Source organism: Monodon monoceros, unplaced genomic scaffold (assembly GCF_005190385.1).
Source record: "Monodon monoceros isolate NGI ecotype Baffin Bay Population unplaced genomic scaffold, NGI_Narwhal_1 Super_Scaffold_3, whole genome shotgun sequence".
In the NCBI taxonomy this organism is placed as follows: domain Eukaryota; kingdom Metazoa; phylum Chordata; class Mammalia; order Artiodactyla; family Monodontidae; genus Monodon; species Monodon monoceros.
Window position 1 is genome coordinate 14,536,593 of NW_021703780.1, and position 23,229 is coordinate 14,559,821.

At 38.5% G+C, this 23,229-nt stretch overlaps 1 protein-coding gene across 3 annotated transcripts in view; it reads right to left on the reverse strand.

Annotated features, from left to right (window-relative positions):
* Positions 1 to 23,229, reverse strand: part of NUP153 (nucleoporin 153) — a 75,845-nt gene that overhangs the window by 43,879 nt on the left and 8,737 nt on the right. For all 3 annotated transcript variants that reach the window (XM_029242449.1, XM_029242451.1, XM_029242450.1), the window contains exons 2-5: positions 11,636 to 11,861; positions 2,002 to 2,250; positions 1,713 to 1,852; positions 1,503 to 1,631 (exon numbers count right to left, since the gene is read on the reverse strand). In XM_029242449.1, the coding sequence (XP_029098282.1) occupies positions 1,503 to 1,631; positions 1,713 to 1,852; positions 2,002 to 2,250; positions 11,636 to 11,861 (744 nt within the window). The remainder of the gene's footprint in view (positions 1 to 1,502; positions 1,632 to 1,712; positions 1,853 to 2,001; positions 2,251 to 11,635; positions 11,862 to 23,229) is intronic.

Here is a 23,229-nt window from a genome sequence, read left to right on the forward strand (position 1 = left end):
GACACTGGTGGGTGGTTCGGTGCAATTAGCGCGGGCCGCGCGCAATGGAGCAAGCGAGGGGGGAAGGGAAAAGAGGAGAGCGAGCGAGGGCGATTTTAAAAACAAAAATAAATTTAGTTAAAGGAAACGGGCCGCAGACACAGGCCGACTGTCTGTCTGTCGGCCTGCCCGCCCCTGGCGCCCCCGCCGCAGTCAGAAATTCACACAAAATGGCAGCCCGGGCCCGGACGTGCCAAGAGGCGGAAGGAAGGGCGAGGTGGGAGGGAGAACTGGGAGGTGGAGGCGGCGTCATGAGGAGAGAGGCAGACGGCTCTCCCGAAGGGCCGCGGAAAGAGCCGAAGGGAGAGAGTGAGGCATAGAAAAGAAAAAGAAAAAAGAAAAAAAAAAAGGAGTAGGAAGAAGGGCTGACTACAGAGATACACAACGTAATATTCTGGGGTGATGGAAATGTTTATTCAGTATTTTGATTGCAGAAGTGGTTACTCAACTGTATGTGTTTAGTTAAAATTCAAATACTGTGGAAAGGGTAAATTTTACTACATGTAAATTATACCTCAATTTTTTAAAAAAGGAATTAATCATCATACTTCCTAAAACACACACACACACACACACACACACACACACACACACACACACACACGGACTTCCCTGGTGGTGCAGTGGTTAAGGATCTGCCTGCTAATAATGCAGGCAACACAGGTTTGAGCCCTGGTCTGGGAAGATCCCACATGCCATGGAGCATCTAAGCCTGTGCGCCACAACTACAGAGCCTGCACTCTAGAGCCTGCGAGTCACAACTACTAAGCCCGCGTGCCTAGAGCCCATGCTCTGCAACAAGAGAAGCCACCGCAGTGGGAAGCCCGTGCACCGCAACGAAGAGTAGCCCCCACTCGCCGCAACTAGAAAAAGCCCGCGCTCAGCAACAAAGACCAAACGCAGCCAAAAAATACATAAATTTAAAAAAAAAAATCCACCTGCCAATGCGGCAGACACAGGTTTGATCCCTGGCTGGGGAAGATCCCACATGCCACAGAGCACCTAAGCCCATGCACCACAACTACTGAGCCTGCACTCTAGAGCCCGCAAGCCACAACTACTGAGCCTGCATTCCACAACTACAGAAACCCGCGCACTCTAGGGCCCACATGCCACAATTACTGAGCCCACATGCTGCAACTACTGAAGCCCACGCACCTAGAACCCATGTTCCGCAACAAGAGAAGCCCACATACCACAACTAGAGAAAGCCCGCGTGCAGCAACAAAAACCCAACACAGCCATAAATGAATGAATGAATGAATGAATGAATCACAAATAATGTATAAAATGTTCCCTTAGGTCTCAAATAATATTAATATAGCCCCTAAATGAAAAGAATGTAATCCAGAGTTCTATCATTTCACCAAAGAATAACTAAACCAAAACTCTATTTGAGTGCCAAGTTACTTATTGATTATTTTAAAAAAATGGTTACGAATCCTCCTCCTATTCAAACCAACCTGATAGGGTGTGTTTTGTAGTTTAGACTGTCTTAGAGCAGCTGCTGCCCCACCATATGTCGTTTTTCCAGGGTAAAAAGGAGAATCTCCAAGCTGACTTGTTTTAAGAACTGAAGAATTCCCAAGTGACTGCACAAAAACATAATGATAAATTATAAGCAATAAACACTCAAAACTAACATGGTTAAATCACATCAAATTAGTACTCACAGGAGAAAGTGTTCCAAAGACAGACAAGTTGAATGCTGGTTTTTTTGAGCTGGTGGCAGTGTGCTGTGAGAGTGAATGAGAACGTTCAGCCTCTGGGGACCACAGAGGTGGCACTGAAGTGTTCTTTGAAACAGCTATATCTGAAACAAAAATATGCAATTCATAGTAATGCCACTAATTACAAGGCCTATATTTTTATAAATTGAAAATGACAACCAAGTTAGAAAAAATTATCCCATGAAATTTATTTTTACTACCAAAATTATATACTACCAAATGCCAAGAATACCTTTATCAGAAGCTCTTGAAGAAAAACCACTGGTGGTTGAGATGTTATCATCATCATGCTGAGAGGTAGAATCTTTAATTTCCTTTACGAGGGAAAATCCAGAACTGCCAATTGGGAATGCCGAAGATGTGGAGGGCTGACAGTGTAACGCAGGAGATTCCAACATGGAGAAATTCAGATGGCTCCGATGAAGAGAAGGCCTTGTTAATACATCTGGATAATTTGAAGCAGTACTAGTTGTTGAGGGTTCTTAAAAGAAAAGCATTAATATTATGAATACTCAACTCAGAAAAAGCAATATACTGTCAAAACAAAACAGTGTTTGTTTCAAGAAAATATACTGTATAATAGATATAGCTTCAATTCAAAACACTGAAGCCTCCCATAAGCCCAATTTAAAATATTCTTTAGCCAAAGTTTCAACTAACTGAAATTTACCTAACCTAGTGTCAAAATATACTTCATTATCAAATACACTTCTAAAAGTACAAGCTTCTTGATTTCCCTTGAATTGGTATTATAAAACGTGCTCAATAAGAAAAAAAACAATAAAATCTGCTCATGGAAAAATAAAAGCAAAGAAGCTATATAAGAAAGTCATAAAACAAAAAGGTAAGTCCATCCCTCCAGAAACAACCCCTATTAAGTTTGTATATCCTCTAATGGAATACTATTCAGTCAATAAAAAAAGAATGAAATTTTGCCATTTTGCATCAACATGGATGGACATGCAGAGTATTAGAAAGTATTATGCTTAGTGAAATAAGTCAGCAAATGGCAAGCAGTGTATGATATCACTTACATGAGGAATCTAAAAAGTAGAACTAATGAATATTACAAAAAAGAAACAGACTCACAAATACAGAGAACAAACTAGTAGTTACCAGTGGAGAGAGAGAAGTGGGTGGGCACCAGACAGGGGTAGGGATAGTGAGAGATACAAACTACTACATATAAATGTATAAGCTACAAGGACATATTTATTGTACAGCACAGGGAATACAAGCGATATTTTACAATAACGATAAAGGGAGAATAACCTTTAAAAACTGTGAATCACTATGTTGTACATCTGAAACATATAATACTGTAAATCAATTATATCTCAAAAAAATTTGTATATCCTCTCAGACATTCTGTATGCATACACATTTTCCCTAATCACATAATCATGTTTATGCATTATGTTCTGTGACTTGTTTTTTTCATTTATCATATAATTTTGTCTCCACATACAGAGCACATTCCATGTGAAGACCACATTCTATTTTATCAGACTGATTTAGCATCACTATTTATGTAATTGTTTTCTTAATATTCTATCAAACATACGAGCACTTATATTTGCAGACTTTGTATTCTTTTTGGATAAATCCATGGTTCTTTAAATATGTAAGAGAAACATGAGGATAAATTATTTAAGAAATATGCCTAAGTGACCCACAAAAAATCTGACTCTGTAAGTCTGAAATTGGGCCCATAAAGCAGCCTAAGTACTGCAAGGTATCCTCAGAATCAATGGATAAACAATAATTTGTGGAACCGCCCTGTCATACTGGATCAGAGTACATGCTCACTTTTGCTTATGAGAGATACTGTGGATCCAAAGGTTTTCTGTTAAGCTATACTGCATAAATAGTAAATGACAATGTATATTTCCCCCATGCTCTCCAATACTGGATAACAATAACCTTTTCTGATTTCTGTCAATCTACTGTGTCCAGTGGCATCATTACTACCTGCATTTATTTAAATGACATATTGAGCACCCTTCCCTATTCATCGGTCATTTATATTTCTTCTGTTAACTGCTCATTGATATAGTTTATCTTGCTAATAAAACTAGTCCAATCTAGTTTCTTTTTGATCAGTAAGATTAGTGTGACATGATCTGAAATATCACAACTAATTTTTTTCACTGTTGGTTGAAACCATTATTTTTTTGATGGTGTCCTTTGTAATACAGAAAATAATATGTATTTTTACAGAGACTTCTACCATTCCAAGACTAAGAAATAAAAAATTTTACTCTCTAGTATTGCTTTTATTTCAATATAATGTTTAATCTTGATTCCATATGGAATCAGTTATGATGAAGTAGTGAGGGAATGATTTAGCTTCATTGTTTTCCAAATGGTTAGTCTGTTTATATTCTAAAATAATCTTCTTAAGTAAGCCATCTTTTCCTCACTGATCGAGAAGCCACCACTACCACATAGTAAATTCTAGGAGGCCTTCCCCAACGATATATATCTATACCAGTACCATAATGTTTTAAATCCTATAGCTTTATAACACATTTAATACCTGTAAAAGTTACTCTGACTTACATCACATTTCCCTTACTCTTTTTCAGGATTTCTCTATTCATTTTCTGGTGTATTTTTAAGAACTTTAGAATCATTTGTGAAGTTTCCAAAAGACTCTCTTCCAGTTAGGCTGGAATAAGTGAGGCCCTAGACTAGCCCTTCTTACTGTAAGTAACTATAAAAGTGGACAATATATATGAGGTAGTAACTTTCAGACAACAGAAAACGGACAAGAAAAACTCACAGTGAGCCCTATCACTACCCAGCTGTCTAGGAACATTTCCAGACCTGGCAGAGAGAGTTGGAGTCAAAGCAAAATACAGTAGGCAGAAATCAGAATTAAGGGCATTGAACAGTAGAAAACTACGCAGGAAGGGGCCTCCAGAAGTCTACACAGGAGTGTCCTGAGCGTGGACGGGCTATACACACACAGAGCAAGACCACCTAAGGCTTACCAAATAGCAGCTGCTATGAAATTGAGAAAACAGCTACTAGAAGGTTGATCAGTGCTAGGGGAAGAAAGCAGTGCTGAGGACAGTGAAGTTCCAAGACTGCCAGAATTTAGAGGCCCCATAAACACCTCCTTAAATAACCCTGGCATTCAGCTGAGATACCAGAAGAGCTTTCCCTTGAGACTAAGGGCCATGTCCTAGAACAAGACCTGCTGTAAACCCACCTAAAAAGCCACAGAGGAGACAGAGTTTGAAAAAGCCACAGAGGAGACAGAGTTTGGAGGCTAAATCCTGCCACCTTAGGGGACTTAACACACACCTTAGATTTTCCACAGATGGACATTAATAAAACATAAAACTATATAAGAGTTCAAAATGATCATTCAGTAACAACTGCTTGCTGAAACAAGAATCAATACTTCCCAGAGGAAGACAACAGAACCCAGAATCTCCATCCATATTCTACAAAATAATTTAGTCAAAAATCACTTGAAAAATCACATTTTAAAAAATGCTTCTATTGTTTCACCATGACACATGATTTCTGGCCTGTGGATGACTGACATATTAAGCAGTGGTTTCCATATTCCAAGTAGAAATAAAGAACAAGAGATTTGCCATATATATGAAAAACTAACAGCTAACATCATACCTAATGGTGAAAGACTGATTTTCCTCCAAGACCAGGAATAAGATAAGAATGCCTGCATTCCCCACTTCTATTTAACACAGGATTGGAAACTCTAGCTACAGTAATAAGGCAAGAAAAAGAAACTAAATTCATCCAAATTGGAAGGGAAGAAGTAAAATTATGTTTTCAAATGATATATCTTATACGCAGAAATCCCTAAATATTCCACCAAAAAAAAAGTGTTAGAATAAACAAATTCGGCAAAGTAGCAGAATACAAAATCAACATACAGGGCTTCCCTGGTGGCGCAGTAGTTGGGAGTCCGCCTGCCAATGCAGGGGACACGGGTTTGTGCCCTGGTCCGGGAAGATCCCACATGCCGTGGAGCAGCTAGGCTCGTGAGCCATGGCCGCTGAGCCTGCGCGTCCAGCGCCTGTGCTCCGCGACGGGAGAGGCCATAACAGTGAGGCCCACGTACAGCAAAAAAAAAAAAAAAAAAATCAACATACAAAAATCAGTTTTGTTTCTATACACTAACAATGAACAATCTAAAAAGTAAATAAAGAAAATGATTGCATTATTAATAGCTTCAAAAAGAATAAAACACTTAGGAATTAACTAAGGAAGGAAGTGAAAGACTTGCATGATGAAAACTACAAAACATTGCTGAAAGAAATTTAAGAAGATGTAATAAATGGAAAGACATCCCACGTTCTTAGGTTGGAAGACCTAATGTTGTTAAAATGTCAATACTACCCAAAGTGATCTGCAGATTCAATGCAATTCCTTTAAAAAAACCAATGACTTTTTTTGACAAAATAGAAAAATTCATCCTAAAGTTCTTATGGAATCTCAAGGGACCACTTATAACCAAGATAATCTTGAAAAGGAACAACACTGGAGATCTCACACTTCCTGATTTCAAAAACTTATTTCCAAACAGTAATCAAAAGTATGCTGCTGGCATAAAGACAGACAGGTAGACCAATGGAAAAGAATAGAGAACCCAGAAATAAACCCTTGCATACATGGTCAAATGATCCTTGACACAGTGCCAAGACCAATCAATGAATGGGGAAAGGACAGTCTCTTCCACAAATAATCTTGGGAAAACTGGATACCCACAGGCAAAAGAAGGAAACTGGACCGTTATCTTACACTATATACAAAAATAAACCCAAACTGTTTTAAAGACCTAACGTAAGACCCCAAACTATAAAACTTATAGGAAAAAAAACAGAGAAAAGCTTCAAGACATTAGCCTTGGCAGTGATTTCTTAGATATGACAGGCAACAAAAGAAAAAAGACATGTGGGACTATATAAAACTTTTGTGCACTAAGACACAATCAAGAATAAAAAGGCAACTTACAGAATGGTAGAAAATGTTTGCAAATCATATATATGATAAGGGGTTAATATCTAGAACACATAAAAGACTCCTATAACTCAATAACAACAAATCAAATAACCTGATTAAAAACTGGGCAAAGGACTTGAACAGACATTTCTCCAAAGATGATATACAAACAACCAAAAGCATATGAAAAGATGCTCAGCACCACTAATCGTCAGAAAAATGCAAATGAAAACCACAGTGAGATACCACTTCACACTCATTTGGACAGCTACTATCAGAAAAAAAGAAAGTAATGTTGGCATGGATGTGGAGAAGCTAGAAACCTTGTGCACTGTTGAGAGGAAATGTAAAATGGGTGTGGCCATTGTGGAAAACAGTATGGTGGTTCCTCAAAAAATTAAAAATAGAATTACCATATGACCCAGCAATTCCACTTCTGGGTATATATCCAAAAGAACTGAAAGCAGAGTCTCAAAGAGATGTGTACAACCATGTTTCTAACAGCATTATTCACAAGAGCCAAAGGTGGAAGTAACGTTAAGCGTCCATCAACAGATGAATGAATAAACAAATGTGGTAAATACATACAGTGAATGTTCTTCAGCCTTAAAAAGAAAATAAATTCTGATATATGCTACAGTGATGTGAATGAACTTTGAAGACATTCTGCTAAGCGAAATAAGTCAGTCACAAAAGATTAAATACTGTATGATTCTACTCATATAAGGTACGTAGTCAAAGTCATAGAGAAACTACAGTGGTGTTTGCCAGGGGCAGGGGGGAGGGGGAATGGGGAATTAGAATTTAATGTATATGTAATAATTTCTTATCAAACTTGCTCAAGTTAAGACAGAAACTGGCTGGAGCTTCGAAATCTACTGGTATCGGCATTTAAACCTATTGGCATCTAAAGATTATCATATTTCAATTTCTCTGCAGTCAGGATTCATACACATACAGGCTGAAATGTTTCTTAGAGTATTAAGTATTCTAACTTTGTAGTATGTTATATCCTAAAAGTGCTTTTTACTTACCCATTCTCTCATCCCTACAGCAGTTTATCCTATAGGATAAAAGTAATAGGACAACTTTCTAGATATTGGCAGACATTTACTAAATCTACTATATATAGAAGCTATAGAGAAAAAAGAAATCTAGTATGATGTACTTCTACTGGAAGGTATGCTGCTAATAGCAATGCCGGTTTTTTATATTTACAGAGCTTCCTTAATCTCCAAATCAGGCCCAATAAAGGATGCATTTTGGGATAATAAGACTAAATAAGGCCACATCATCTACAGATTCACATCAGCCATAAATGCCCAGTTTCTAAGAGTACACCTATGATCACATAGTATCAATCAGCCAATGTAGTCTACAACTTCAATCTACTGCTGACAAGCATACTAAATATGCCATTGTGGGGCTCTCAGAGGCCTGAACTCTTACTGAATCAATAAAAATCTAACAGGTACATTATTTGAGGCTCTTCTCACTGATCCATTTCATTACCCTAGCAGAAGAAATCTAGACACCTAATGGCTCACCATCATTAAGACAGTCAGTACAAGGAGGTACATATAAGCAGACAGTTGCAGACAACAGATCTGAAAGGGGCCACAGATTCTATAACTGTCATACTGCACTGTGCTATTTGAAGAATGTCCTATACTCTCCAGCTCCAGTTACTATTAATACAAAAGTTACAGTGGTAAAATTACTATTTAGTAAACAACACTCAGGACTGTTATATCTAAATTATTTTAAGCTTTTAATAATTTTACACTACTTTAAAAGCAAGTATATCTAAGTTGTTTTTTGTTTTTGTTTTTTTTTGTGGTATGCGGGCCTCTCACTGTTGTGGCCTCTCCCGTTGCTGAGCACAGGCTCTGGACGCGCAGGCTCAGCGGCCATGGCTCACGGGCCCAGCTGCTCCGCGGCATGTGGGATCTTCCCAGACCAGGGCACAAACCCGTGTCCCCTGCATCGGCAGGCGGACTCTGAACCACTGCGCCACCAGGGAAGCCCTCTAAGTTGTTTTGAGAATGCATTGTCAAATTTAAGAGTAATGTTTCACACAGTAAACATAAACTGATTTGCTACATCTAGTAAGATCTATATTCATCATACTGGGGAGTTATCAACAGTACTGTAGTCACACATTATGTGACTGCAACTATTGAATAAATACTTTGAGAAAGGTGGAGGCAGATTGTGAGAAGAGAACTGCCTGGAACTTACAGATTTTAAGATAGGAGCAGGAGTCAGCTCTTAGACAAGACAGAGGAAAAATGCCATCAAGTTTTTGAAGTTAATATCAGAAAGCTGTTCACAATTTGCTTCTAAATAATCAGGGGAGTTAGACGGAGAAGGTAGGTGAATAGATGTGGGAATAAAGAAAACAAAGTCAGCCATAAGCTCGTTGTCTTTGAAGCTGGGTAACAGGTACATGGAGGTTCATTGTACTATCCTCCTTACTTTTGTAGTTTGAAAATTTCCACAATAATTTAAATTTAGAAGTTATTCACAAAGGTGTGTGTAATATACACATAACAGAAAAGCTACCTTACAAACCTAATAATATAATGAATAAAATCCAAGTTGGAATTAACCTTGGCAGACCACTGAATTAATTCCATAATTTCAATGAAAATACAAACAGAAAAGAACTTTACAGATATAAAATGAGAAACGCCATTAATCTCACACCTGAATCAAATTCTTCAAGCTAGTTAATCCCCACAAGCATACTCATTAGGATGCAAAAGAAGGTTTCAGTCACTGTAGATATATGCTGCTGCACACTAAAAGTCTCCAGTCAAAAGAAAGAAAGAAGCTGTGGTCCCATTTGATGTCCAGAAAAGAGAACAATATAGAAGCAGTCACCTTAGAGATCTACCAAATAAAACCTCAAGATGGTTGCTGGTAATATATTAGAAAGAAATCTTGAACAGTACAGATATTAAAACTCCCTAAGTTACTCTAATAAAAATAAGCAAGGATTTGAAGACTAAGCCAAACTGAATATCACTAAGAAAACTTAGATTTGCCATTTCTCCCAAGTAGGAATCACTCTTTCAGCCCATTTCACCCTCACTAGTTTTCCCTTATAAGCAAATCAGGCAGGAAAATAAGTTACTAAGTATACCAAAATTAATAGGCACATATCCACATCAATTATTTAGGCAAGACAAGATTTCAGAGTTCAAAAACATTTTTATAATTATAAGTAAGTCAAAACATGTAGTGAAAGAAAAAATATATAAACTGAAAGAAACATATACTTGAGGGATAAAGTGGACTTCATCAAAATTTAAAATTTTGTGCTTCAAAGGACACCATCAAGAAGCCAGGAGAAAATACTTGCAAATCATATACAGGGCTTATATCCAGAATATGTGAAGACCTCTTTCAATTCAACTATAAAAAGACAAATAACCCAGTTAAAAATGGAAAAGGGGGATCTGCATAGCCATTTCTCCAAAGATGTATAAATGGCCAATAAGCATGAAAAGATGCTCATTATTAGTCATCAGGGAGATGCAAATCAACACAATGAGATACCACTTCACGTCTACCAAAATAGGTATAATTTATGTTTTTTAAAAAAAGGAAAATTAGTATTTGTGAGGTTGTAAAGAAATTGCATTCTTCATACACCGCTGGTGGGAAGGTAAGATGGTGTAGCCACTTTAGAAAAACAGTTTTTCCTCAAAATGTAAAATTACCAGATGACCCAGCAATTCTCCTCCTAGGTATATACCCAAGAGAAAACATATCCACACAAAAACGTGCATAGTAATACTCAAACTGGCACTGTTCATAACACCCAAAAAGTAGAAACAACACAAATGTCCATCAACGGATGAATGGATAAATAAAATGTAGTTTCTCCATTCCATGAGCTATTACCTGGCAATAAAAAGGAAGTTCTGATACATGCTATGACATGGATGAACCCTGAAGACATTATGCTAAGTGAAAGAAGCCAGTTACAAAAGACCACATATTTTATGATTCCATTTATATGAAATGTCCAGTATACAGATTGGTGGTTGCCTAGGGCTGGAGGGGTAGGGATGGGGAGGGACTACTAATGGGTATAGGATTTTGCGGTGATGGGGAGGGAAGGATGGTGATTAAAATGTTCTAAAATTGACTGTGGTGACTGAACAACTCTGTATATACCAAAAACCACTAAACTATACAATTTAAATGGGTGAGTCCTATTGTTATGTGAAGTACATCTCACTAAAGCTGTAAAAAATATATAAAGTGAAAAATGATAGAGTAATATTCCCAAATATGTCACATTCATGGGTTACAATGAAGCTATTTAATACTTGTAAACCCCACAAAAACGCCACAAACGGATCCAAAAAAGCATTTAAAATGCAGGGTCACTCAGTGGTAAGATTAATGAAGTGGCCCAGCTGCACTAGCTGCAGAGGACGGAAGACAACTGCAGTGACACCATACCCAAGTCCGTGTGCTGTGGGAAGCACTGCCACGCTGCTCCTTTAGTGCCACGACCTACTCAAAGGGCTTCAACTTTACTTTTTTCAAAACCACTTCTGAGGGTACAGAGGAGAACAAAGATTATCTTGACCAAAGCCACATGACTAACAATTGGTGGTATGAAAATTCAAACCCAAAGTCTAACAGCAGAGCTTGCACTCTCAACTGATACATTTCAGCCTCCCTTAATAAACAAAAAAGCTGATAAATAAAAAAGATTTCTAATTTGAAGGTGATCATCACCCTCCTCCAACATCGTTTCTGTACTACACAATTAGATTTACCATAGCCAGGTAACATAAACATGTTTTAAATTAAGGCATGAAAACCTATCATTCACAACAAAATATCCACATTCCATTTACCTTCTGTATTACTGACTGTTGGCTCAGGAGTGATTCTCCCATCATGAATGTTAGGGTTCTCCTCATCAGCATATATTATATGGTCATCTTCCCTATTTTCCGGCCACTGTGCCACCTCTCTTGTGTCTGTTGAGCAGCTACATACGTCTTCACTCTTGTGGAAGTATCTCTGTAACCATCCTGGCACAATATTCTTAACAGATTCTGTAACCCTGCTGAGAATGCCCTGTTGGGGGGAAAATATGTAAGGCAGTTTTAGAAATTTATCTTTTAAATAAGTACCTATTTACAGAAAGCCATACCAAGCAAAACACAACTGTTTCCAACAAAGTTTCCTAAAATTCAGTTATGTGAGTTAATGTTGACGTAATGTATTTTACAAATTCTATACTTTATAAAATTCCTACTTTTTTCTTTCTTTCATATGCATATGTCCATGAGCCAATAACTGTCCCAAATGGCCATACTATTCTAATCTTTAAAAAACTCACAGGTCTTCAACTAAGCAATATAAATTTTAGATTTAGTAATAAGATATGCACTAAAATGTTATAATCCCAGACAAAAGGCATCCATCTTGATCCCAGCATATTAAAAGAAGCAATAAATACCTTCAACAGCTTCCTCAAATATTTTATTGCACATTCTTTAAGAAAAATTTAGACAAATAAAAATGAGAATTTTTTTAAAAGGCAATAAGACAACTAATCCAACATAATAAACTCAAGAAATAATCTAAGATTTTTTTTTGATGGTAAAATTTTGTTATATCAAATGTTGCCTGAAAACCAAGAATTTTATTACAGTAACTTTTAAAGGGAGAAAAAGATGTGGTATAACAACTACCGGCATTATTAACATTCATCATAGAACAGACACTGTTCTCAGCAATTTAATCCTCACAATAACTTTATGAAATTGGTTTTAACCGTGCCACTTTACAGATGAAGAGAGACAATGAAGTTAAGTAACTTGCCCAGGTACAAACACAACTGCTGTGGTATATCTAGGATAGAGTAAAAGCATTGACTTCGGGGTTGGCAGGCTGTACTACGATTTACTCTAGGTAAATAAGAATAACACTCTCTCCTACTCTAACCTGATAGGAATTATAATGAAGATCAAATGAAGTAATGTGAAAGCACTTCACAATTTACTAAATATTAACAGAAACATACACTGATAATTTTATTACTAATGAGAAAAAAAATTAGCAGAAACAAGCTGGGGTGAGGTAATCAGTTTTAGGCAACAATTCCCTTCACAGAATAGGATTTCAGAGAGAAAGTCACGGAAGGGAAAGAATGAATCAGCAGGTACAAAAAAAAAACAGTAAAGTTAAGGCAGAACACATAAACCTTGAAAGCAAACCCAAGACAAAGAGGCCTTGAAAAATTCTGTCAATAGGAAAGATGGAAGACACCTCTGATATAAGCACTTGAATAGTATTTTCCTGATTATCTGAGAAGCTGTAGGTAACAACTGGGAAAAAAGTAATTACTTTTCCTCCAAACAGAAACTTTGAACAGATCTACATTGTGTAAGATCTCTAACAACACATGAAGCCAGCAGCCCTAGAATACTCACTACTGAAAAACACAAATTCACTGTTCCCCTTTTCTATGCCAATGTTACACAGTATTAGTTTCTTTGGAAAGAAAGATTCTATACCTACTCCAAGATTTAACATTTATAAAAACATTCATGTTTATTATTTTGCTAATTATTTATATTTAAATATTTATTTACTCCCTCTCCATATTCCAAAAGACTTGAAAGTGCTTTCAATACATAACACAGTTTAAATAAGAAAAAAAAAAAACACACTTGATACAAAGCGATGTTAAGGCACTACAACAAGAACTTAGTGTAAAATAAATCTTTTGTAGACTTCCTCTAAGGGGTTTAGCTACTAAAAGTATCAGAGATTCCTGTGATCGATCTCTAGTCACTGAAGGAGGCAAATAGAGAACAACTTAAAATTAGCACCGTACTTAACCAAAGGTCACTTATGTGGCAGCATTAGGTATTGTGGAGAATAATCAGTAAAAATTGAACAGTCAAAATGGATTAAAAAAAAAAAAGCTCCTTCGTTGAAACTCACGAATTTTGCTTGGAGACCTTCTCTTTTCTAAACTAAAATGTAACCAATTTATTTAGTCTCAGCCCAGAGCAGCTTAGTACAAAATTACAGTGAGAGGGCTTCCCTGGTGGCGCAGCGGGTAAGAATCCGCCTGCCAATGCAGGGGACACGGGTTCGAGCCCTGGTCCGGAAAGATCCCACATGCCGCAGAGCAACTAGGCCCGTGCACCACAAGTACTGAGCCCATGGGCCACAACTACTGAAGCCCGTGCACCTGGAGCCTGTGCTCCGCAACAAGAGAAGCCACCACAATGAGAAGTCCCCGCACCACGGCGAAGGGTAGCCCCCGCTTGCCTCAACTAGAGAAAGCCCGCATGCAGCAACGAAGACCCAATGCAGCCAAAAATAAATAAATAAAATAAATAAATTTCTAAAAAAATTACAGTGAGAGAGGAATTACTAATGGCACAATGAATGACAGCATGATGCACCTGACAAAATTAAATACAGATGCTAAAATTGACCTGGAACCATTATTAAAAAGAAATATCCCCTTACTTCAATATGCCTCTATAGGGTAAATGACCCTAAGTCATCAAGAAAAGTTAAATTAAGCTCAGTATACCCTAGTACTAGTGGTTCCCAAGATGTAGTCCCTTCACCATTTATATCTGCATTACCTAAGGCCCAACCCCAGCCCTACTAAATTCAGGAGATAGGGCTCACCTGTTTTCACAAACCTTCCCAAGTGAATCCGATGTATGCTATAGTTTGAGAACCACCAATCTCATTAAAGAGATTAGGAAATTAGATACATTTCAGGAAATCACAATACATTTCAGGGAAGAAATCCCTCTACAAGAGGTGAATAAAATTATGTATACTTAAATCTTAATATTCAGTTATCTGGAAAACATACATGTGGAGCACTAGTCAGACAATAATTAAAATATATCATAATACTAAAATGCTATTTAATGAATCAGAAAAACAAATCTTATAGTGGACTGTGCTGAATACAACATGGATTAACAACTATTTCCCCAGTGTTTCCCAAACTGTAGCCATGATTTTTACCTGTACTGTTATTTAATGGTTTTCTTTCTATCTATTTATTTTATTTCTCTTAATAAACAGTTTTTCCTATACAATAAAATCTCCCAAATCACAAATTTGATGCTGTACTGGTCTTCACTTGCACTGCCCTGACACCATTCCTGACTGGCTGTCTCAACGAACTGGCTTCTGGATTGGCTCATGAGAGATTCTGGAGGATATTAGATATTAGAGTATGGGAGGAAAGAGAAGTCTTTCTTCCTGTGCTCCCTCTGCTCAAGCGCCCCTTCTCCAAAACTACACCTCCAGCCAGGTAGCCCTTCCTCCACTCCAGTTGCACAGATTCTTCCCTTTATCCATCCAGTCCTAGGGATGGTAGCAGCTTCCCACTGTTGCTAGTCTCTGGGTATCCTGCTATCCTGCATGTATTCCTTTAATCACCACCATATCTTTGAGTAGACTCTTTCTTAAAGATATTTCAGCTGAACCATCTGTAGAACTGTTTCCTGTTTGGTCCTTAGTGTACTTGTTAAATTTGTTTTCTAATTAACATGAAAAATAAAAAGTCAGTCCACGTATCAGTTAGATTCATCTTCTTTAGCAACAGTGGAACACATATACCACACTTGGGGAAGCACTCACTATCCAAAAGTTACATCCAACTTTTATCTCTGTAACACAGTACATAAACAGACCAGGAAAGAGGCTTACCCTGATGAATATTTTAAAATCTTATCTAGCTCACAGAGGTAAAAGGCAAACATTGCTTTTCTTCATTTAATCTATACTTATTGATCACATACTACATGTCAGGCAAGAAAACTAGGGATAAAAAGCTGGGAACAGGTTCCTGCCCTCTTGGAGCTTAGATTCTAAGTTAGGGAGACAAATAAGTATAACATGTAACACATGATATGGTGATTCAGTGCTATGGGCAGCAATAAAGCAGGGAAGCAAAATGGGGATAGTCATTTTATATATGCAAAGACCTGAAAAAGTGAGAAATGAGCCATGTACGTTTCTAGCAGACAAGTATTATAGGCTGAGAAAGCAAAAGGTGCAAAGACTCACATGTAGGAATGTCCTTGGCATGTGCCATCCAAGCTTCTCGTAACGCTGTTAATAAATGCAAAATCTGATAGACCTGAAATAACTATTTCGATCCTTCAAAATTCCCCTTTAATCATGTGTGTGTGCACGTACGTGTATGTGTGAGAATGTACGTGTAACCTTTTGTTCTGTGGCTTATCTAGTGACTATAAAAAAGCCTAAAAAAGTGGTTCTCAAATTGGAATCTTCAGACCAGCAGCCTTGGTTTGGTGTCACCTAAGAGCATGTTAGAAACGTACATTTGTTTTAACAAGCTCTTAAGGTGATTCTTACGCAAATTAAAGTTTGAGAACCACTGTACTAAAATCATCTAAAAACTCTGACAAGTTTCCCAATTAAGGCCATGATAAACATAAGCCTGAGTATAAACTTAACTACAAAATAAACTGTTTCCGAGATTATCTCATCAAAGATGTCATACCATTATACCAACTTTCATAAATACCTACTTTATAATATGAATTCTGAAAATCAAATATAGAAGTAAACAAAAGTAAAACATAAAAGGCTATCTTTGAATCTCTTTTATTTCCAGTTAAAGACTTAACATGCTTATTTGTAGTAAATAACCAACTACCAGATATTAGAAGTTTAAAAAGCTGTTAGGGAAAAGAAATCTCCTGATTATGCACAGAATAGGGTAGACTGAAGATGTAAGGGACCCTGTCTATCATATAGATTTGGAGAAGTACTTCCCTGGCGGGCAATTTTTATGAGTTTCAAAGTGCTTCAGCCACTAATGGAAAACTGAGAAAAAGTGAAGGAAGCTAGAAAAGGGGAAAAATAGTTTTCTTATGGAAGAAAAGGTTCCTTTTACAATCACCAAAGAAGGTCTACCTTTTCAAGAGTTATTGAGATAATATGCTTCAGGTCTTTACAGGAATGGGGCAAATCAGCTTCCTATATGGACTTGAAGAAAGAATGTTTTGTGATATTAAAAATAAGCAAGCAGGGCTTCCCTGGTGGCCCAGTGGTTGAGAGTCTGCCTGCCAATGCAGGGAACACAGGTTCGTGCCCCGGGCCGGGAAGATCCCGCATGCCGCGGAGCGGCTGGGCCCGTGAGCCATGGCCGCTGAGCCTGCACGTCCGGAGCCTGTGCTCCGCAACGGGAGAGGCCACAACGGTGAGAGGCCCTCGTACTGCAAAATAAATAAATAAATAAATAAGCAAGCAAACAAACCAACCAACCATGAGGGGGAAGAGGTACACTGAGTAAAGGTCTACTAAGCAGTGAATACTCAAATCCTACTTTACCAGAATAGCTTTCTCTCCACTTCCACAGGCTTCAGTGGTAAGCATAACTGCCATCATTATAACTTGATGTTTAAGTTTTCCTACAGAAAATCTTCTCTGATCCTCCAAGTCTAGGACAGTCACTCACTTAAATGCACCAACAGCCCCCTGTACTTCCTACAGGCAATCTGTCATATGGGATGGTAATCACAGTCTATCACCTCCCCTGGAGGATCAGCTCTGTGAAGGTAGGCAACAGGTCTGTACAGTGCACAGATTAGCTGGTGCATGATTTTAATTTTCTACAGCTGCACTAGTCAACCAGCTTTTTATTCCCACATATGAATACGCTGTGGCAAGTTTCAAAAAAGGACATCAATAATCCTAGAATTCAAAAAAAAAATAATACATTTGCTTGATATAACAGCTTCAACTTAAACAAATATTATTTTTGTTGCCACACTAATAGTCCTTCCTCCAAAAAACAACTTGTGAAGTTAGCCAAGAGCATGGGAAAACTGAACCATCCTCTGGAATGATAAATAACACAAAGCCAACTAAATGAAGAGAAGCAGAAGAGTAGTCAAAGAAATAAAAATTAATGAAGGGCTTATCAGAAAAAGCAACAAAACAAATGGGGCATTAAAATCTTTAAAATACTCCTCATAGCCAAAGCAAAGTCTACACCAGATGATCCTAAGTAATGAAGTTAAATTCAAGGATTACAGGAGTGAATCTTTAAACCTGGACTGGTTAAAATGACTGGACTTTTTTTCTCCTCAAGAACTAAGGGTTCTTCATTTGGCAAACATGGCAAAAACAAAACAAAAACAAAACACCTCACAACAAAAACACTATCAAAATGTCACTGAGATCTAGAATAAATACTCAATTTGGGGGCCAGAAGTAAATTCAATACTATACACCTATCAAGCACATCCAATCTGTAAGGTACTGTGAATATATTAGCTTTTCAAATTTCATTTAACCTGAGTTCAAGGGTTAATGAAAAAGGCTGAGGTGGGGCAAGGCTCTTCTGCAATCCTAACTCAGAACTCATCTGTAATGGAAAAAAAATTCCTGTATATCGTCTCACCAATTTGTAATATCATAATAACCAGAGACACCTCTCCTTATAAATATTATATAGCCTTCCTTCTTCTTATATAATGTTCTCTATTCCTATTAGTTTACTTGAGTTTTGACTTCAGTTCTATTCAACTGTTTTTTTGTTTGTTTTTTTGCTGCAGCACGCTGTGTCGCTTGCAGGATCTTAGTTCCCCGACCAGGGACTGAACCCAGGCCCTCAGCTGTGAGAGCACAGAGCCCTACCACTAGACCACCAGGGAATTCCCTCAACTCTCCTTTCTTCACATTACCCTCTACTAAATAGTAGTATTCAGATTATAAAATCTTTCTCATGTAAACTTTACGGGATTGCTAACTATAAATATCAAACATAACCCATCTTCAGTTTTAAGGTTCTGAAGCCCTATTCTCCCAGAATACACTGCTGTTTTGATTTCTGTCTGTTCTTTCGGCTGCCTTTATTTTGTTGAAGCTTGTCACTGACCCTTAGTTTCCTTCCAGGGGTCTGTGAACTCCCGTATCACTAGTCTCGCCACACTTTCTGGAAGTCTCATTTCATATAGATTCCCTAATCAGTTTTCCCCCTGCTCCATCCAAGCCCAAGTGAAGAACAAGGGCTAAGAACCCAAGACTTCACATGAGACTTAAAGAATATCTAATTATAAATATAAAAAAATCTTAAACACTAAATAGTAAAAACCTAGATGCCATTCTAATCTTTCAGTTAGTTTCAGCTTTTTAATATATCCATTCTAACATTACTTATTTTAACAATGCATCTCTATTATAAAGTATTCAAATTCTAATGCAGTTATACTGAATCTAGTTTCAATAATCTGAATTTAACCTAAGCTATTATTTGTCACATTTTACAACCTACAGATAGTCATTTAGCAGCCAAGTTTCTCCTAACCACCCAGTCCAAATCTTTCTAGCCACGTAAAATCCATTCCTTATACTTTTCATTTCTCTTCTCAACATCAAGAGATTAACTCAAAAAACATGAGCATAGGGACTTGCCTGGTGGCACAGTGGTTAAGAATCTGCCTGCCGATGTAGGGAACATGGGTTTGAGTCCTAGTCTGGAAAGATCCCACATGCTGCGGAACAACTAAGCCCATGTGCCACAACTACTGAGCCTGTGCTCTAGAGCCCACAAGGCACAGCTACTGAGCCCACGCTCTGCAACAAAGAGAAGCCACCGCAATGAAGAGTAGCCCCCGCTCGCTGCAACAAAGACCCAACGCAGCCAAAAATAAAATTAATTAATTAAAAAAAACAAAACATGAGCATAATAGTTATTGCAGCTAAGAAAATTTTAAATTACAACTGGCCACAATTTTCAACGTCCTTTAAGACTAACACTAATTCAGGAAGGAGAAACATGACCTGGCTTAGTCTCTTATTTTTAGAGATCTACATTATAGAGATGGTATTAATAGATAATTAACAGTAATCAAACAACAAGGACAAGAAAAGGAGTCCCTAAGAGACCTTTCAAACTAGCAATAGGAGACACAATAAAAGCCTAAAGCAACTTAATCCACTAAAAGTTATCTACAAGATACTGTCACTTTCCTTTCACAATCTGTTTGAAAATTGGGTGTAAAAGTTTATTCTTTAAGTCACAAGCAAACGGGCAGGGAAACTGAAATATCTTTAGACGGAAGAGGCGTTCTACCATCCTTTTTCCAATAGTAAACACAGTAAATTGTATCTGGTGGCAAGACTTTCAACTGGGCTTAGCAACACAGAAGAATCCTTTAAAAATATATTACAGAGAGGGCAGAGTTAAGATGGCATACTAGGAGGACGCAGAATTCGCGTCTCCTCACCACTAGGGCACCTACCAGGCACCAGTGGGGAACCACAGACACGGGAAGAACCCCCAGCGACCAGGTAGGACAGGGGGCGTGGGGAGAGTGAAGGCAGAGGAGAAGTGGAGGCTGGACGGGACTGGCGCCCCTGAGGGGCGGCTGGGGGAGGGGAAGGGATCCCACACCCGAAGGGGGAAATTGGGGAACCACTGGGAGGGCAGAAGATCAAAAGGGAGCGTGCCCAGGTTTCCCCTGCCCACTTGGGCCCCTGGGAGCCTGCTGAGATCCCGGGCCTGATCCTCTGCCCACCAAGGGCCCCTCTAGCTGCATGGGTCCTGAGGGACTGGGAAGGAGGGAAGGGGGAGCAAAAGTAAAGGCTGGAACTCTGGGACCGGCACCCCTGAGGTGTGGCTAGGGGAAGGGAGGGGTTCCTACAGCAGCAGGACCCACCCCAGTTAGGGGTCCAGTGGCTACGGGGGAGAAGGTGGGGGAAGGGCACAAAGGAACAGAAGGGAACAGGGCCCGTGCTCTCCCTGTCCACTTGGGCACCAGGACACCTGCTGGGCTCCCGGGCCTAATCCTCTGCCCTCGGAGCCTCCCTCCTGCCACGCAGAGCCCAAGCCCCGTCCCTGCCCCCCCACCCAGGGCCCCACCTCTACCCTCAGAGATCCACTCTGAGACCTCTTCCAATGCGCTGGGCCTAAACCCCTCCCACACACCCTCAACCAGGGCCCTAGGAACTCCACACTCTGGAGGCCCTCCTTTGGAGGTGCTGCCTCACCCCTTCCAAGCAGGTCCTAAGCAGAGGCCCCGCCCCACGCTTGAACAGTCACCCTGCCTAGGCCCTGCCCAACGCTAAACTCTGCTCCTGACTCAGTTCCACCCCCGCCTAAACTCCGCCAAGCTTTTTTTGACTCCCATAGCCAAGGCTTTTTTATTTTCTTTTTTCCTCTTTTAGATTGGGGTTCTGTTTTACCTTGTTGATTCATTGTTCCGATTCTTTTATATTTTCCCTAATAAATCTTTTATTTTTCTAATTTTATTTTATTCTTTATACCTTGTTATTGTTCTCTCCTTTTGGCTTGTTGCCCCCCCCCCTTTTTTTTTTCGGTTGTAGTTTTATTTTAACTTGCTGCAGTTGTTTCAACTACAGTTTTATTTTTCCTAATATATTTATCTTTCTAATTTTATTTTCTTTTTTATTCTTTGATACTGTACTGCTCCTTTTTCTCTCTCTCTTTTTTTTTTTTAATGTGCCACAAAACTTGCAGGATCTTGGTTCCCAGGCCAGAGGTTAGGGCTGAGCTCCTGTGGTTGGGAGCTCTGAGTCCAAACCACTGGACTAACAGAGAACCTCAGACACCAGGGAATATCAATCTGAGTGAGGCCTCCCGGAAGTCCTCATCTCAGCATCAAAAACTGGCTCTATCCAACTGCCTGCAAACTCAAGCACTAGATGTCTCAGGCCAAACAACCAGTAGGACAGGAATACAGCACCACCCAAAAAAAAAAAGAAACGACTAAAAAATATATTACAGACTAAGGAGCAAGGTAAAAACCTACAAGACCAAATAAATGAACACAAAATAGGCAACCTACCCCAAAAAAATTCAGAGTAATGACAGTAAAGATGATCCAAAATCTTGGAAACAGAATGGAGAAAATACAAGACACACTTAACAAGAGTCTAGAAAAACAAAAGAGCAAACAAACAGTGATGAACAACACAATAAATGAAATTAAAAATTCTCTAGAAGGAACCAATAGCAGAATAACTGAGGCAGAAGAACGGATAAGTGACCTGGAAGGTAAAAGAGCAGAAATAACTACCGCAGTGCAGAATAAAAAAAAAAAAAAAAAAGAATGAAAAGAATTGAGGACAGTCTCAGAGACCTCTGGGACAACACTAAACGAACCAACATTCAAATTATAGGGGTCCCAGAAGAAGAAAAGAAAGGGTCTGAGAAAATACTTGAAGAGATTATAATTGAAAACTTCCCTAACATGGGAAAGGAAATAGTCAATCAAGTCCAGGAAGCACAGAGTCCCATACAGGATAAATCCAAGGAGAAACACGCCAAGACACATATTAATCAAACTATCAAAAATTAAATACAAAGAAAAAATATTAACAGCAGCAAGGGAAAAGCAACAAATAACATACAAGGGAATCCCAATAAGGTTAACAGCTGATCTTTCAGCAGAAACTCTGCAAGCCAGAAGGGAGTGGCAGGACATATTTAAAGTGATGAAAGGGAAGAACCTACAACCAAGATTACTCTACCCAGCAAGAATCTCATTCAGATTCCACAGAGAAATTAAAACCTTTACAGATAAGCAAAAGTTAAGAGAATTCACCACCACCAAACCAGCTCTACAACAAATGCTAAAGGAACTTCTGTAGGCAGGAAACACAAGAGAAGGAAAAGATTTAAAAAACAAACCCAAAACATTAAGAAAAGGGTAATAGGAACATACATATCGATAACCACCTTAAATGTAAATGGACTAAATGCTCCAACCAAAAGACACAGACTGGCTGAATGGATACAAAAACAACCCCATACATATGCTGTCTCCAAGAGACCCACTTCAGACCTAAGGACACACACAGACTGAAAGTGAGGGGATGGAAAAGATATTCCATGCAAATGGACATCAAAAGAAAGCTGTAGTAGCAATTCTCATATCAGACAAAATAGACTTTAAAATAAAGACCATTACAAGACACAAAGAAGGATACGACATAATGATCAAGGGATCAATCCAAGAAGAAGGTGTAACAATTGTAAATATTTATGCACCCAACACAGGAGCACCTCAATATATAAGGCAAATGCTAACAGCCATAAAAGGGGAAATCGACAGTAACACAATAACAGTAGGGGACTTTAACACCCCACTTTCACCAATGAATAGATCAACCAAAATGAAAACACAGGCTTTAAATGATACATTAACCAAGATGGACTTAATTGATATTTATAGGACATTCCATCTAAAAATAACAGAATACACTTTCTTCTCAAGTGCTCATGGAACATTCGCCAGGATAAATCATATCTTGGGTCACAAATCAAGCCTTGGTAAATTTAAGAAAACTGAAATCATATCAAGTTTCTCTTCTGACCACAATGCTATGAAACTACTTATCAATAAAAGGAAAAAAACTGTAAAAAACACAAACACATGGAGGCTAAACAATA